The 17,132-nt window shown below is 37.1% G+C and overlaps 2 protein-coding genes across 2 annotated transcripts in view; one reads left to right on the top strand and one right to left on the bottom strand.

Moving 5' to 3' along the window:
* The window catches only part of MSH3 (mutS homolog 3), a 47,699-nt gene extending 46,886 nt beyond the window's left edge, over positions 1-813 (bottom strand). The window contains exon 1 of the mRNA XM_087885844.1: positions 452-813. Coding sequence (XP_087741970.1) covers positions 452-571 — 120 coding nt within the window. The 5' untranslated portion in view covers positions 572-813. The remainder of the gene's footprint in view (positions 1-451) is intronic.
* On the top strand, positions 623-15,479 carry DHFR (dihydrofolate reductase). The gene is made up of 6 exons (XM_034441203.3): positions 623-1,005; positions 2,306-2,355; positions 3,331-3,436; positions 8,397-8,523; positions 14,595-14,710; positions 14,918-15,479. The coding sequence occupies exons 1-6, from the start codon at positions 623-625 to the stop codon at positions 14,994-14,996; spliced, it is 861 nt and encodes a 286-aa protein (XP_034297094.2). The 3' UTR covers positions 14,997-15,479.
* The last annotated feature ends 1,653 nt before the right edge of the window (positions 15,480-17,132 follow it).

Here is a 17,132-nt window from a genome sequence, read left to right as displayed (position 1 = left end):
AAAACAAATTTTGTTGGGTGCTCTTGAATTCTAATAGGTACGTGTCACAGCACGAAAGAGTAGAATGCAAAGATCCCGAACTTAATATTATTATTTTTTAAAATGCATTTAATTTTTTGAAGGGAAAGCTTTCCAAGTAGGATTAGCAGCTCTGCTAATCTACTGTTCTGCAACTACTACTACAGCCTTCTAATAACCATTGGAGAGGTCAATCCTGCCAGGCTCAGCAGGTTGTCTCATTACTTAAGGCTAAAACGGGATGGGGGGGGGAATTATCGCTAAAATTACCCAACCCAATCACGGTGCATTAAATGGGCCACAAAAAAGCAAGAGGGTCAATGCAGGAGTTTTAACGAACGAGGACCCAGCTTCGTCCTGCAGCCTTTAACCACCATCGGGGTCGCACCGTACGCCGAGCAGTGGCGTCAGGCGTTAGAAAGTGCTTTTTCACCTCCTCAGCGGAGCCGCTGCTCTGCAAAGATGCCACCGGCGGGAAGAATTTACTTAACACGGGCTGGTCCCGAGACCGGTCACCGGGGTTAGGCCGCCTCCTCCTTCGACCAGGCAGCATCGCAGACTCGGTGCAAGAGCAGAGATATTAAGAAAGTAGCCACCGCCTGCGATGAGCCGCTTGAGACGAGCCGCGCAGGTCGCCGGCGGAGCTCTAGGAAGACCCGTCTGCCGGCGGCTTCCCGGGCTCTTCCTTCCCGCGACGGATGAAGCGCGGGCGTCGTTAGGTCAGAGAAGCGCTCCGACTTCGCCAGTCAGCGAAACCGACCCCACCATCATGGCTGCCAAGACCACCCGCCCTTCTCTCCGCGCGGGAGACGCGTCTCTCTGCGCATGCTCTGCGGGTTCCTTTGCTCAGAAGTCTAGCGAGAAGAAGGGTTCGCCTAGTTGCTGCGACGAAAAAAGAACGATGGTAAAGTCTCTGTACTCGATCGTTGCTGTGTGCAACAACATGGGCATTGGAAAAGATGGAAAGCTTCCTTGGCCTCCGCTCAGGTACGGTCCGGCTTCTTTTCTTTCATCCCGCGCTTTACCGCGAAAGAGAAAAACCACAACTCCCAGTGTGCATTGCTTGCCTTGCAATGGAAGTTGCATTGAATTATTTCTCTGAATGGGTGTAGTGTAGCTTGGGAGTTGTAGTTAATACGACCAGACTTTTTTTTTTTTTAACCCAGAGGCTAGCAGATATTTTTTAGAGCAAGTTTTTTCTTCAGTGAACTCTTAACAATAGTGTATTGTTGAATGTATTTTCCCTCTGCCAGTCCTTAACCAGCACTACTGCGAAGCTGGGTATATGGAGCATCTGCCCTTTTCATCTGAACCAGTTTTCAACGAACAGCATTATTTTTCCACCAGCCAAATAATTAGAAAGTGCTTGAAATCCTCTTACTTTTCAAAGCTCTATACTCCAGTGCTGACAAAAGCTTGAAGCAAGAGATAAAATGTCTCCCTACCCACCCTCAGGCAGAAATCACCCAGTTAAATAATGTTTCAGCAGATCACTGACCTTTGGGACGGCAAACTTACACATTGCGTTAAGTGGATAAAGGGCACGTTTCTGGGTGGGGTGTGTTCTGTGTTGTCCCTCTGGATGTACAGGTAGTCGTCAACTTACAACAACAATTGAGCCCAACATTTATGTTGTTAAGAGAGAAATGTAAGTATTTGCCCCATTTTACGACTTTTCTCACCACATTTATTAAGTGAAACACTGTAGTTTTTAAATTGTTAAATTGCACGCTAAGTGAATCCGGCTTCCCCATTGACTTTGCTTGTCAGAAGGTTGCAAAAGGATATCATATGATTCTGGGACATTGCAACCGACCTAAATGCAAAAGTCAAAAGCATCTGAATGTAAATCACATGTAATGGTCGTAAGTCACTAAATGAACTGTTGAAAGTCAAGGACTACCTGTACTGTCTGAAGGAGTAGAACTGAACATTGTAAATAAGAGAATTGCAATGTAGAGACATTGTAAAAATTAAAATTGGTCTGTGTGAATTAACTGCATTATTATTCCTTTGTGGTTTGATACCTTGACATAAGAGCAGAACCAAAGAACATTAAGGGAGTTTAGATCTTAACATTTCATGGGGTTTTTCTATTATCTAGACAGGCATCCTGGATTTGGTAAAATGTTTTATGGGACTGGGGGGCAGGGGTTGTGTGTGCGCGTACACGCACTTGCTTGATTAAACCATTGCACATGATTCAAATAAGTGTCCAGGTCTTGAGAGTAATGAGAGTGCTCATGAAAGTTACATAATCAGAAAATGTGTTTTTGTTTTTCTACAGGAATGAATATAAGCATTTTCAGAAAATGACAATGACAACTAAAGAAGAAGGTAATAGTGGCTAATTTTTCCTGGATTGGGTGATGGCTGTCATTGTTTAGAACAGAGGTAGGGAACTGTGGCATCTTTATGACTGCAGGCCAGATGCATCACATGCAGGCCACGCCCATCCCGGCTCCATAAAGGCAAAATACATTGCGATATATCATGATACGTCACATGATGCAATCGAGTATGACACCCCTGACCTAGAGAATAAGGAACCACCTAGCTCTTATGTAATTCTTTCGAATAGAGGCTGCACGACTAAGTGCACTTTGTGTTCATTTCTATCCTTATTAATGTAAGAATCAATTCATCAGTCCATGTGATAATAGGATATTAGAACTATCAGTCATGCAGAGACTTGCCCCAATTTATTTTCTGGAGAGAAGGAATAGAGGAGAAAGGTTGCTGGGACTGGGTTGCATCAGAAGAGAAAGAAGTTTTGGAGTCTCTGTTGGAAGGACATGTCTCTTCCACCATTTTACAACAAAATAATTTTCAAATCAGGAAAGGATTTTGTGTCAGCAATAAAAACCAATAGAACGATTAGGAAACAATCCCCACACCAGACAAAGAACACCACAGTATCATAACAAAATCAATAAAAAATGTAAAATCCAACAATTAGCCAGAAAATAGACTATAAAATATAAAGATGGTTATTTCATATAGAACTTTACATTTTCTTGATACATTTGCAATCCAAATTCCCTAATTTTTTGTGCTGTGTGTCAGGAATCACAAATGCACAACTGAGATATTTTTTTTAAAAAAAAATGGGAATCGCCCTTCATCAGAGGCCATCCAAATTTTACTTTCTTCTCTAGCTGAGCTTCTCGCAGTGAGCCACTGATACCAAGAGCTTTTCTCCAAAGTTTTGAAAAGTGTAACAGTATTGCTTGAAAAGGTTGACTAAATATACCACACTATAACCACTAGGCGTCACTACATAATCACATTAAATATATTTTCATTTTACAGGAAAGCAAAATGTGGTCATAATGGGTAGGAAGACTTGGTTCTCCATCCCTGAGAAACATCGTCCTTTAAAAAACAGAATTAATATAGTACTTAGTAAAGAACTGAAGTAAGTACCAATGTTGATTTTTTTTTCCAGCTACAATGAGTAAACTGATTGTTGAGAGTGATATTAACATGGTAACACACCAACTTTTAAATAATTATATTTGATTAAGTATCATTTACTTCTTCAGAAATACATACAGCCATTCTGTCACAGAATTGTTTAGCAGCAATAATTTCTTTTCATTTTAATGTGAGATATTCATGGATATTCCACTTTCACATATCTTTGATTTCATGAACAGATTGCAAAGAACTTGGTTTTTTAGTTAGTATCCCCAATAAATATATGTTAATTTTAGTGCATTAATAATACCTATAGATTTGATTAAGATTGGTTTTTAGCCCAATAATATATGTATTATTTCTTTGAGTTTTAAAAACAGTTTATATAATCTGGAGAAACCCCACATTAATATATCAGCAGGTTGTTATGATTAAGTTACTTGCTATTCCAAATCAAAGTGCCTACCCTCTTTACTATAACTTCTAAATCTATTGCCGAAGTCCAGTAATTCAGTTAGGGTTCCTAAAGCAGATATGTGATTGACATAAATTCATATATTTCATGCCAAAGGCACAAAAACAACATATTAAACCTAAAAAATATTCAGCTTAATTTTAAATAAATAAATAAATTTGGAATTCAAGTTTAATTAACATTGATGTTGCTATCAATTTTAGGAGTTTATTATATTTAATGTATATTTCCAAGCATTTTGAAGGATTATACTGGCTTGTTTAATTAATTTATTATTTATTTATTATTATTTATTTATTATTGTTTAATTTATTTAATTAATTTGTTTTAAAGTTTTAATATTTTAACTTTATTGCATTAAAATTGAATACTGCTTGACTTTCATGGATGAGCAGTATTTTAACTAACTTAAATTTGAAAAAAAACTTAGTCACCTAGGCAGGAATGGATAGAGTAGGGCAGGGATCTCCAACCTCTGGGCTGGAGGCCACAAGTGCCCGTGAGCTGTTTGCAACTGGGCTGCGGAAAGGGCAGGCAAGCATGCATGTACATACCTTCTGCGGCCCCCACCAGTCCACAAAGCTGGAAAGGTTGGTGAACACTGGAGTAGCGTATTCTAGAAAGTGGTTATGCCCTCTGCTGGTTTGATTCGGAGAGCAAATTTTACACGAATCAGATGCACTTACAGATACATGAAGCCTATCTTAGAAGCAAAAAAAACCCAACCTTCTAGGAAGTGAACTTTCTTAAGAATTATTTTTTGGATGCTTGGCTACTATGTGTTTTATTTTTTTTATTGGATGCATTTTTTCTTTTATTGTAAACTATCTAGTATACGTACAGTATGTGAGATGAGTGGTTATATAAATAAGAATAAATAAATATATAAATTTACACAAGAAGACTAAAATCCTTTTATGTGATGTTGGAAGTAAAAATAAGAGATAGCCAGTTCTTCTGTCCCAAGAACAGACTGCATTCAATAATCAATTATTTCTAAAAGCTGCTTTTAATATTTCTACTCATGTGTCAAGATAATTTGTACAGTATTCCCACTTCCACTATTTTTTAAAAAATAGGCAACACTTTCATTTGCTGTTCTTAATTTGTATGTTGCTGATTTGAATACCTTTTATTTAAGAACATAAGAAATGTCCTACTGGATCGTCCTACTGGCCCATCTAGTCTAGCAATCTGTTCTCACAGTGCCAACCAACTGTACAAGGAAGCCCTCTATTGTCCCAAGTTAGCCTTCAGAGGCAATCTTGCTACCATCAAGGCTAATAGCTGTTGATTCCCATGATTTCCATTAATTGCTCCAACCCTTTTTTGAGACCAACCTGGCTGGTAGCCAGCACCACATGTAATTTTAAATATAGTGAAGAAAGCAGTAGATAGTCTGTACAGTGAACAAACAAGCCATCAGGTCCTGCTGGATACTTGAAGAGGCTCAATTGCCTTGTGAGGGTCTTGGTTAAATACTGTCTGAGGCAATACAACAAACTTGCAAGAAGCAGCTGCCATTGTTTCTGAGGGTCCACTATTTCTTTTCTCTGAGTGGATGCTTGTTGTGCACTGAAACGGATCAAAACAGGGAGCTGAAACTCCTCCCTTTGTCTCTCTTTTGTTAGGTACCACAAGAGCAAGGTTTTGGCTGGTTCCTTTGTTCCAAAGGACCACAGGCAGTGCCTTATCCTGCTGCTTTTTGCCTTTTGTAATAGCAGTGAGTGTCCCAACAATCATATGCTTCCCAAGCAGATAGGATTGCCTTGTGGACCTGTGATTAGCTATTGTCCCTGCCTCTGCCTCTACAGTTTCTCTCTTGGAGCAGTCCTGTAAAAACATAGATCATTGCTTTAGGGCCTAGAAATTCTCCCCACATACTGTTGCCTGGAACCAGCCTTGTCTTTTCTCTCACAGCCTGCAACATAAAAGAGTGGATTTGCTTCCTGGCCATCCCTCATATTTCAAAGGCCAATAAAGGAGACTTCCACCTCATGGCTCTGCTGTTTTCACCATATAAAATGGTGACAACAACATGAGTCTCAGTCTAACCCAATAATAACACTCCAAATTCAGGGACCATACCTCAAAAATTAGGAACCATGGCAGAACTCTTTCATTTAAACAGTTTTGTGGGGGGAAGGGGAGAGGAAAAGCTGATACCCAAACAAAGCACATGATATACCTTCCTCTTCAGTTGCCCTTAATATCTGGAATACAACATCTCTTCAGTAAAATATTGAACTATATTCAGCTGAAGTCAATGCATGCATCTGAAAGGAGAGGTTTCCTCCATGAAACATAATGAAGTCTTGAGCCTTGCCCTTAATCTTTTCCTGTTAGTCCCAAAGATGCTTTTTCAAGAGGCAACTGGACTTTCTTGTTTTTCTTTAAAGACATTTCACTTCTCATCCAAGAAGCTTCTTCAGTTCTGACTGGATACACCTAAGGATAAAACATCCAGACACAAACTGAGCAATATGGTATATGCTGTACAATGCAGTGAGACATTGTACATGCTGTACAATGCAGTGAGATCTGTACGTTGGGAAACAAAACAACCACCTCAAAAACACATGGCACAACATTTATTTGTTTGTTTGTTTGTTCAACTTGTATGCCGCCTTTCTCCGAAGACTCAAGGCGGCTTACAATGCATTTAAAAACCATATATAAAAACATTAAAAATTAAAACATTAAAAACAATTAAAACCCATTCACACCATTCATGGCCGGATCTCACCAGATCGCAACAGCGAGATCAACGGCCCCAGGCCTGCCGGAAAAGCCAGGTCTTCACCGCTTTTCGGAAGGCCAGTAGGGTGGGGATGGTCTGGATCTCAGGAGGTAACTGGTTCCAGAGAGCTGGGGCAGCCACAGAGAAGGCCCTCCCCCGCGGGCCCACCAGCCGGCATTGTTTAGCTGATGGGACCCGGAGGAGACCAACTCTGTGGGATCTTACCAGTCACTGGGAGCTATGCGGTAGAAGGCGGTCTCGAAGGTAACCTGGCCCTGAGCCATGTAGGGCTTTAAAGGTAATAACCAACACCTTGAATTGTGACCAGAGACCAACAGGGAGCCAGTGCAGCTCGCGGAGAATTGGTGTAATGTGGATGTTCCTAGGTGCACCCTCAACAGCTCGCGCGGCTGCGTTCTCGACCAACTATAGTCTCCGAACACTTTTCAAGGGTAGTCCCATGTAGAGCACGTTGCAATAATCTAACCGTGAGGTGACAAGGGCATGAGTGACTGTGAGGAGAGCCTCCTGATCCAAGTAGAAAAACAAACCCATCAGGACAAGATGCAGAAGTCCATCTGCATTTAAAAGACAAAGGCTACTCTTTTGAAGACAGCAAAGTTCACATTTTGGACAGAGAGAGGACTGCTGGTTTGAAAGAGGGTGTTCTGTCCCCGTCCCCACACACACACAAACAGCCAGCCAGGGGTTAAAGAAGTACTCGGCACACACAAGGTTTGTTATCAGGAACTTGGCAGCAATACGATAACTGCCAAGTGCTTTACTACAAGAAGAGGGAGTGTTCCTCCACCAGATAACACCAATGAATACACACAGTTTTCAAAACAGTCCAGCTCAAACATGAAACCTTCAGCAGATTCGGCGTTGTACAAAGTGACTAGCCAGAAGTTAGCTTTGTCCGTCACAGAGTCTAAATGGCCACCACACTCTCTTATATAGCCTGTGGGGTGTGGTCCAGTGACTCAGCTTAATCCCTGGCACGCCTCCTCATCTGCTGCAAACGTCTATCTCGCCTTCGTTGGCGTGGATCCAGGAACAACTTATCACCCTCATCGCTGTCATCGGAGACACCTGGCTCCTGGTCAATCTCCTCTCTCTCGGCAGACACCTGAGGCATTGCCAGAGAGGAGGGGCCTGGAGAGGGAGGCCTGGCCGGCTCCTCTCCTTCATGTTCGGAGCCTTCTTCCTCCAATAAGATGGGCTTGGGGGTCGGAGCCACAACAGAGGGGTCAAAAAGGGCATCTATGTCAAAACTGAACAGCCCTCTCTCAACAGAGGGGGACGGATATGACATCATCTATCTCCTTTCTACAACACAGTCTTTTCAGCAATTCCAAGAGGGCTCCACACCAATTTGCACTATTCAGGTGACCCTGAGGACACAGATAAAGCTCCAATTGGCCTCAGCGACACTCTAAAAGAAAGCAAATACCAGCTGTCTGCAAGGAATATAAATCCATTCTGCACCATCCAGTCAGAGTTGAAGAAGCTTCTTGGATAAGAAGTGAATTGTCTTCAAAGAAAAACAAAGTCCAGTTGCCTCTTGAAAAAGCACCTTTAGGATAACCATGACCTGGATGAATCTCCATAGACTTTTTCTGATAGGTTTGTCTTTTGGTGGCCAGAAAGATGCTTCAAAGTAATTCCAAATACTATGTTATGCTACATCTATGCCCCCAATGTCCTTGGATTTTCATTGGTATCATGTGTTTATTCTTTAAGGGATGTTCCTGAAGGAGCCCATTATTTGGCTAAAAGTCTGGAAGAAGCCCTAGATCATCTTGAAACACCAGAGATGAAAAGAAAGGTAGACAAGATTTGGATAGTTGGAGGAAGTTCACTATATAAGGTATAATTTAAACACAGAACATCTTTAAATAATCTAATAATCAGAGATTAACTTTTTGGGACTCATTAGTTGTCTTATAACAGTTCTCAGGTTTCACAGAATATGTGCATTTTCCCCCTTATCTTCCTTTTCAACTTAATAAAGTTAAATCAATTTGGATAAAATTCATAATGGTGATACAAAAAAAATCAAATCATCATTATTGAATTGTAAAAGACAAAGGTCAGTAAGATAAATTAATACAATTTAAACGCTGCAACCGATCCAATGTTACAATTTGATTAAAATAGTCCTGCAATAAATGGTTCCATTTTATAAATATTCTAATTCTATTTACTGATTCTGTTATTTGCCTGAATTATATGAAGTGCATGAAAATCATCAAATATAATGATGTCAAGAGCCCACTCTTTTCATTTTTGCTTTTTTCATTTTGAGTCATGGCAATCTAGTTATTACAAATCCTTTATTAGTTTGGAATATTATATCCTTAATATAACAAATAAAATCATAATTGGTAACAAAATATTGTTATATGATGACTTCTATTAAATCTAAATATTTTGTTCATACCTAATTTAGCATTCTCAGAATATTGTTTATGGTTTATTGATATGCATCCTTAATATTCTTAAGCTTTCTTTCAAACTGATTACATGTATTTTGTAAATATATTTTTCTTATATATGTAAAAGTTTCACTAAGATCAATAAAATGTTTCCAAATATTCATATCTAAACTAAAGCCCTTTGGAACATCTTACTCTCTAAGATAAGGTCTGTCCCCATCCTCCCTCCCCCTTCTTGCTCTCTACTCTTCACCCGTCCATCTTTTTGTTACCATATTGATGTATTCTTATGTTCTTTTTCACTGTTTATTTTATTGTTCTATTATTATACTTCTGTTTACACCCTTTTCCTTTCTTCCTTTTTAATTGTTGTAAGCCGCCTAGAGTAGCTAAACAGGCAGCAAATAAATTTAACAAATAAGTAATAACAAATGTCTATGAAGATTCTCAGTAATCCAGGTCATGGTTGTCCGAAAAGGTCTTTTTCAAAAGACAACTGAACATGTTTTTTCCTTGAAGACGTTTCACTTCTCACTCAAGAAGCTTCTTCAACTGAGGAAGCTTCTTGGATGGGAAGCAAAACATCTTCAAGGAAAAAACAAAGTCCAGTTTTCTTTTGAAAAAAGCACTTTTGGGATAAGTAATAATAAATAATAAATAACTAAACACCAAAGAAATTCAAAATTATATTTTTAAAAAAGCTACTTTTAACTGGACTTTTAATGGGACTGGAATTTTGGTCACTAAGCAATGCAATCATTAAGTAAGTCATTATGTGATCAAACCCAATTTTAAATTTACACATTCAGTGTCAATGCTATCATGCCTTTTCTGGCTGCACATGTCATCCAAGAAGGACAGTGATGTAATTTGTAGATGATTTCATTCCTTAGAGGACCCTGTTAATTTCCTCAAGATTCATAGGCTCAAAAGAATCCCAAGTGATCTTACTAGATGTTATCTTGGTTATCTCATAAGGTTTTGCCCATTCGGCCTCCAGCTCAGAGTGAATATGAGTGATTTTGCCTTAAAGTGTGTTTCAAATTGTTTTCAAACACCAGCAGATAATATTGTCAGATGGCGAACTTCAATTCACCTAAGGAAATGTTTATTGTGATTTCAATGTGTGACTTTTTGCTAGCTTTCCCTTTGACTTTGCCAGCAGGAAATTTCAAATCTCCCATATATGAGATCCTTGCTTAATGACTTGTCATCTTTTCTTAAGAAGGCAACAGGGACTGCCAGGATTGCTGTCACTAAGGGATGCGATCATGTGACATCGTGCTTTGTGAGGGAAATTCCAGGCCACATTACTATTGTTAAGTGAAGACTACCGTAGGTTTTCTGAAAAATAGTCTCTATAGAGTATGCCCAACCTTTTGGCTTGCCTGGCTGCATTAAATAAAAAGAAATTGTTTTGGGCCACATATAAAATATATAACTACCCTGTTTCCCCGAAAATAAGACATCCCCTGATAATAAGGCCAATTGGGCTTTTGACCGCATGCGCTAAAATAAGCTTTCCCCCGAAAATAAGCCCTCCCCAAAAATATTAATGCAGAGCTGGAAATTAGGTAAGACGGCAAGAGGAGCCCCATCTTGTGCCACGAACCGCAAAATAATAAGACCTTCCCAAAAATAAGGCCAAGTGCTTATTTCGGGGTTCAAAAAAATATAAGACAGGGTCTTATTTTCAGGAAAACATGGTATGACTAAAAATCACATAATGTTAAAAGTTTACTATCTTGTGGGGTCACATTACTAGCTGTCCAGGGTTGCATTTGGCCTGTGGGCCATGGGTTGGACATGCCTGCTCTATGTCATGAATGGGAAGTATTAAAAATGAATTACTCATGGATATTCATTATTTGTTGATAATGGATATGAATACATTTATTTGATGTAATCCAATTTTCAATAGAGATTTGCTTTTGAAAATTTTCACTTAATAAAATTGCAGAAAATGTTTAGGAAAACCATTGCCAGGTTAGCTTGCAGCATAAATTTTCACCCAAGTTACATTTATTTAATTATAATCTCACCAATTTCTACTTCTCTAGCTGTAAAATGTTATTTAGGTTGAAAATACATATGTACATACAGTTTCAATGTGGATTATCATTTAGATTTTTCATTTAGTATGACTTGAAAATACATAGATTGTATTTACTACCGCACCACCTATTTCAGTCAGCTTGTGAAAATATCCATATCCTTTTTATGCAGCCTTTACAAATTTTATATGCAGAAAGGCAAAAAACTAAAGGTTTAAATGACCTGGTTCAAAACTGCTGAACAGATTTTTCTGAGCAGAAATTCATGAACAGCTGTCAGTGGCAAATAATTAGTCAAGTTTATTTTATACTCGACCAAGAGAGAACATCACCTGACTCATTTTGATTAATGCATTGTGCAAAGCGTTACTCATTTGTAAGGAGAACAAGAGATGTGATATTTAACTTATCAGTTAGTGAATAATGAGAAATGAAGGTTTTTTGTTACCCGTGCTAACAAAATACTTTACTCCTCGTCTAAAAAGCAGTTTTTAAGTCGTCAAAAAACATATTTTTCTCTTTCTGTTTATGGCTTTAGACCTTTTCCTCCATATTTTCATGTAATTAATATAATAAATCTCAAACACATGATGGATTTCTTTTTTGTGACAACATAGTTTACTCCCTGCTGTATTGCAGAAAGCATTTTTACTAGGCTGTACATTGAATAGAACCCTAAAGCCAGAATCTGTAGGAATTATGAGAGAAGTGTTATAAATTTGAGCAAAGAAGCAAAAACCTAAATATAGATGCAGCCTGACTATAACCCATATATTTTAACAAATATGGTTGTAATTATTAGTTTGAGTCAATACCAAGATGTAATGTTTTTGTTTTGTTTTCATTTATGTACCAACAATATCTAGATAGTTTTTATCACTTATCCATGTAAATTAGTACTGAGAATGTTGTTTTTAATCCATAAGTAAAGATACTAAAGACTTATTAATAGTTTCTTAATAATTTATACAAAATTACTTGTAAATGTTAAAATGTTATATTAAAACTAAATCAGTAATATATTTACAAGATAGATAAATCCTAATGATAGCTTTGCTTAAATAAAGGAATCCTTTTTCTAAAATGATTTGTATAAATTTAGAGCAATTACATTGGAGATTTGAATATATAAACAAATATTTCCATTCTATAAAATGTTTTGTATGATAATGCATCCAGCAGTAGCTGTATCTTTCTGCTGCTGGACAAAAGAAGCAAGGATCAAAGGATTAAAGTTTTAGCCAAAATGCTGGTGATCTCAGGTTCTTCATCCAACAGAGTCAAAAGTCGTATTTTGCCTTGACCTCATTTTCAAGAGAGGAATGTTGAGGACTGGGATATTGCAGTAAACCACAGCAATTCCACCTCAATTCCCAGGTAGCCCCTCCAATATCCACGCTGGCTAGAATTGTAGAATTTTGTGCCATCAGGTTAGGAAAAGCTAATCAACACATAGCTGAGGTAAATAACCAAGATATGAGTCTTGTTCAGTTGTGTTATATAAACTAAGTTGCATTCTTGCTGCTGTCTTTATTCCTAAAAGCATTTATCAGTTAGATGGCCCTACCATATATTATTGAATTAAGCAAATTTTCTGGATTTGCATAGATTGTAAACCAACCAAGTATATTAAAGTGTCATAGTATTGCTCAGTTTTAGAAGAACGTAATGAGAGTATTAGTGAATCCTAGGCCTGTGATTGTGAACCTATGGCATGCATGCCAGAGGTGGCACGCAGAGCCCGCTCTGTGGGCATGCGCACCAGCCACTTGGTCTTCAGTTTCCAACATGCGCATGCACGCTGGCCAGCTGGTTTTCAGGTTTCCGGCGGTCCGGCGTACACGCATGTGCGTGCACCTGTTCCAATTTGGGCACGTTGCCGAAAAGGTTCGCCATCACTGTCCTAGGCAAATTTTATTTGATACTTTTTCTTGGATAGTAAATGATAGAACAGTAGCCAGTGAAAATGTTTTTCTTCTTTTTCACCTGAAGACATTTATAATTAGAACAGTCATGTTCCCTGTAAATGCTTTTGCTTAAAAAAATTGGATTAGGTCTGCATGAACTGGCATTTGTCAAAGCTGTAGTTAATAATGCATTAAGTGAATTTTCTTCAGATTAACTGTTCAGTGGAAGAAAAGCAGGAAAGTGAGCTATATGATCTGCTAATTTTCATACTATTTTACAAGAAATGTTTCCCTTTGCATCTAGAAACTAAAGAAAATCACTGATCAAGAGACACATTGTTTCAAAATGGTTTACTTCTATCACAATAAAGGAGAATATTTGTAGCTCAGGGCTGATATGAGTTTTCCTTTGCACTCTCTGAGCTCTGTTGTTTTCTAGCACTGATGATGTTACCTAGTTTGGTTATAAAACATCTGCAAGGAAACAACCAAGGTCAGAGAGCACCAAGGAACCCTCCTACAAAATAAACTCTTGATAGGATATCAGTCTGCAAGAATATATTATTGAGTCACGAAAACATTTTCTACTTTATATTAATGTACATCCTGCCCATGCTAACTCATGGTTCCCTTTAATCATTGTTTTCTCAATTAACCAATTTGCCTAAATGTCCATTCTTTTTTTTTCATGTTTTATTTATTTATTTGAATAATATATAAAAATTCCATTTCAATCAAACAGTGTGTTGTCTGGGTACAGTTGTTTTTAGGCAATTGTAATTAAAATGTTTACAATAACATTCGTCACAATAACGTTGATACAATAATAACAATAATATTTTGTTTGTCTATTTTATCAAATTTCTGTTTTAACATTTATCCTTTTATATCCATTCTGAGCTACAAACTAGCCAACTACACTTTAGTGTACTCTAATATGAAGACCCAGCCATATAATGCAAAATATGGAGGAAATCTTTGTACTAGTGAGCTGGTAATAAACAAAGAGGTTTTTTTTTCTGTCCTGTTGTGACTTCCACATACAACTACATAACTAATGGTAGGATGGGCAGTTCTGCTATTCCAGCAAGTTTATTCTTGTGTTTTTAGGAACACATCTTCCCTTTTCATTCTTTGGATATTTAAGTCCAAAATTTATTTTTCTTTAAACTAAACATATTATTAAAACTGCTTACCAAAATAATGCTAATGTTGTTGTTTTTTTTAATTTGATTTATATGCCACCTCAGACTCAGGGAGGCTTACAATGCGTTAAGCAATAGCCTTCATACTTTTGTATATTTATACAAAGTCAGCTTATTGCCTCCACAAACTGGGTCCTCAATTTACCTACCTTAGAAAGGATGGAAGGCTGAGTCAACCTTGAGCCTGGTGAGATTCGAACTTACAGTAATTGCAGACAGCTGGTGTTAATCACATGCTATCAGTCTGCTGAGCCACCAGGCCCGTGGTCAGGGAACAAATATTTTTCATGTTGCTAAATAACTAAAACTCATTCACTATGTCTTGCTCTTTTCAAAGGAAGCAATGGAGAGGCCAATCTATCACCAACTGTTTGTGACAAGAATTATGCATGACTTTGAAAGTGATACATTTTTTCCAGAAATTGATCTTAAAAAATACAGACTTCTACCTAAGTAAGTATTATATAAACAAAAATATCTTTTTGTCAATTCCATGTATTTATACTAGCAATATAAAACGTTTCATTGATTTATCTCCACTGTAGTAAAACTTGAAGAAATATATTTGGTTTAACAATATAGTATGAGTAGAAAATAACATTTCTTGTTACTTTCAATTTAAAAAGTATTTATCCACTAAATTATTATTTGTCTCTCAAGTTATACAGGTATCCCTGTTGATATCCAGGAAGAGAATGGAATTCAGTATAAATTTGAAGTTTATGAAAATATCATCTAGATCTTATTCGATATGAGCAAAATTACCATGTAGATCTTAATCTATTTGCAGAATTAATCAAGACTTTTGCTTGCATTTTATTCTCTCCAGGAAGAAAAAAAGTGCCTTTGTACTCATCCTTCCCCCCATTTATTGAAGCTATTGTGCAAAAATATATATATATATATTTCCACTATAGCAGCTCTACTGAGAATTGTTGCCTCTGTTGTAAGCAAAGAAAGATTTATTTGCAAATATAGCTCAGTTTAGCTGTTGAAAATCAGGAAGAGGAGCATCTGTATTACATATTTCATGCCAGAAAGCAGGTGAAAATCATAATTCTGAAGGTTGTAAGATGTATTTCCGAATTAATGTTAATAATTAAAAAGATAAAAGAAGTTTCTCTTCTATTGTTCAATTCTAGCTCTTTCATGTTCATAAATATTTGTACTATTAAATACATTCCATGTTTATTTTTCATTAATAAAATAGTGGATTCTAAAATCCTGCTTTTTGAATGATAAGTCTACTTGTCTAGCTTATATATATATTTATCATATTAAAACATTTGATCTGTTTGTGTCAAGAATAATTTGGAAATTTTCCAAATGTTGTAGTACTGTTATTTGTATTAATGGTGACAGAAATTGTAGATCAGAAGTTCTGGAAAGTTACAAATGCCATACTCCAGATTTATATACCGGTACATAAATATTCATTGCATGTATTTAGGCTAAACACATATTTATGCAGAATTCTGTGACAGTGATCCACATGCATGGAAGATTCACAGATTGCACTAAGCCATGGCTTGCTGAAGAAGGTAGAGCTGGCTAAATTCATACAAAATTAGGCAACCTACGTTAGGACTCAGGGTGCAGATTTGGCTGAATAGATTGTACCATGCTAAATACTATATGAAAATGATCCCTATGTCTGTTTGAGATGCATTGGGACATAGTGTTTCTCAGGACTGAAATACAAAAAATATAAATAATCACCTGTTAGCTCAGTGTTAACAGTATATATAGAGTAATTTCTGTATTAGTGAGTTGAAAGGGGCACTAAAACATGAGGTGCCTACTTTAACTCTCAGAACACTACCATTTTAAATTGCTTTAGCCCTACTAAACAATAATGTTTCCTTTTAAAATGTGCCATGTTGACTATTAGAGAATCTTCCGAATCCACATAGCAAAATGATACACAATGCAATAGCTAAGGGAATGCAGCTTCAGAGTATCAAATAGGGCAGGATCAAAGAGCAATAACAGTAAGCATGAGCATCTCACAGAGTTACTATCTGATATCACCCAGCTCCTCCCAGTCCAAGTCATCTGGAATTTTCAAGGGAGAACTGGAATGTTTGTTTGTTTAACAAATGTATATGGCTGCCCAACTTATACATAGGTGACTCCAGGAGGCTTGCAGCATAAATACAGACCCATAAAAAAAACCCACCCACCCCCTTCATGGCAGCAGCACTATGTTCTTGATAATGTGCTTAGAGTTTTGCCTTACTGGAAAATTTACCAATTTTTTTTTACACTAGTTATGGGTTTTCCTCTGGGTTTCCAAATGCATAGGTTTAAAGATCCATGTGAAGGATATTGCATTACTCCAACAACCAACTTTAAAGAAATAAAAAGAGGAGTCAGAGAAATCAAAAATATTCTGGGATTATTTTATTAATCAAATAAAAGTTTAACAAACAGCCCTCAGTCTTCGGAGAAAGGCGTCATATAAATTGAACTAATAAATATATAAATAAACCCCTCCAGTACTCTGACCCTTTGGATTCATATTTGTATTCCATAGTAGAAGCAAAAGAGCATTAGTGATATATTTAATTATTTAAAAGAATAAAAAGAATAAAAGTATATATATATAATTACATATTGACGACACATTCTGCTCTGCCAAAATTTTATGAATGAATATGTTCAAGGAAAAGGCCAGTTTGGTGTAATGGTTAAGGTTAATTATAGATCTCAAGAAACAATTTTGCACTTTATATAGGAAAGTATTGTGTCGCTTCTAATTCATTATTCCTTTCAAGAAAAAAAGGCTTAAAAATATTCGAAATGTGCCAGATTGACAATTAAAATTAGCTTAGCTGCTAATCAGCTTTTTTCATGCTGTATTTGTCTTTCTAAG

Source organism: Pantherophis guttatus, chromosome 2 (genome assembly GCF_059756535.1).
Source record: "Pantherophis guttatus breed Tessera chromosome 2, ASM5975653v1, whole genome shotgun sequence".
NCBI lineage: Eukaryota > Metazoa > Chordata > Lepidosauria > Squamata > Colubridae > Pantherophis > Pantherophis guttatus.
Note: the sequence above shows the minus strand (reverse complement) of the source record. Positions and strands in the feature narration are given on the sequence as shown.

Excerpts from the sequence above, each read along its gene's own strand:
- DHFR (XM_034441203.3), top strand. The coding sequence starts at position 623 with ATGAGCCGCTTGAGACGAGCCGCGCAGGTCGCCGGCGGAGCTCTAGGA. Across the intron at positions 1,006-2,305 it reads CTTCCTTGGCCTCCGCTCAG|GAATGAATATAAGCATTTTC; the intron begins GTACGGTCCGGC and ends GTTTTTCTACAG. Across the intron at positions 3,437-8,396 it reads GTACTTAGTAAAGAACTGAA|GGATGTTCCTGAAGGAGCCC; the intron begins GTAAGTACCAAT and ends TTATTCTTTAAG.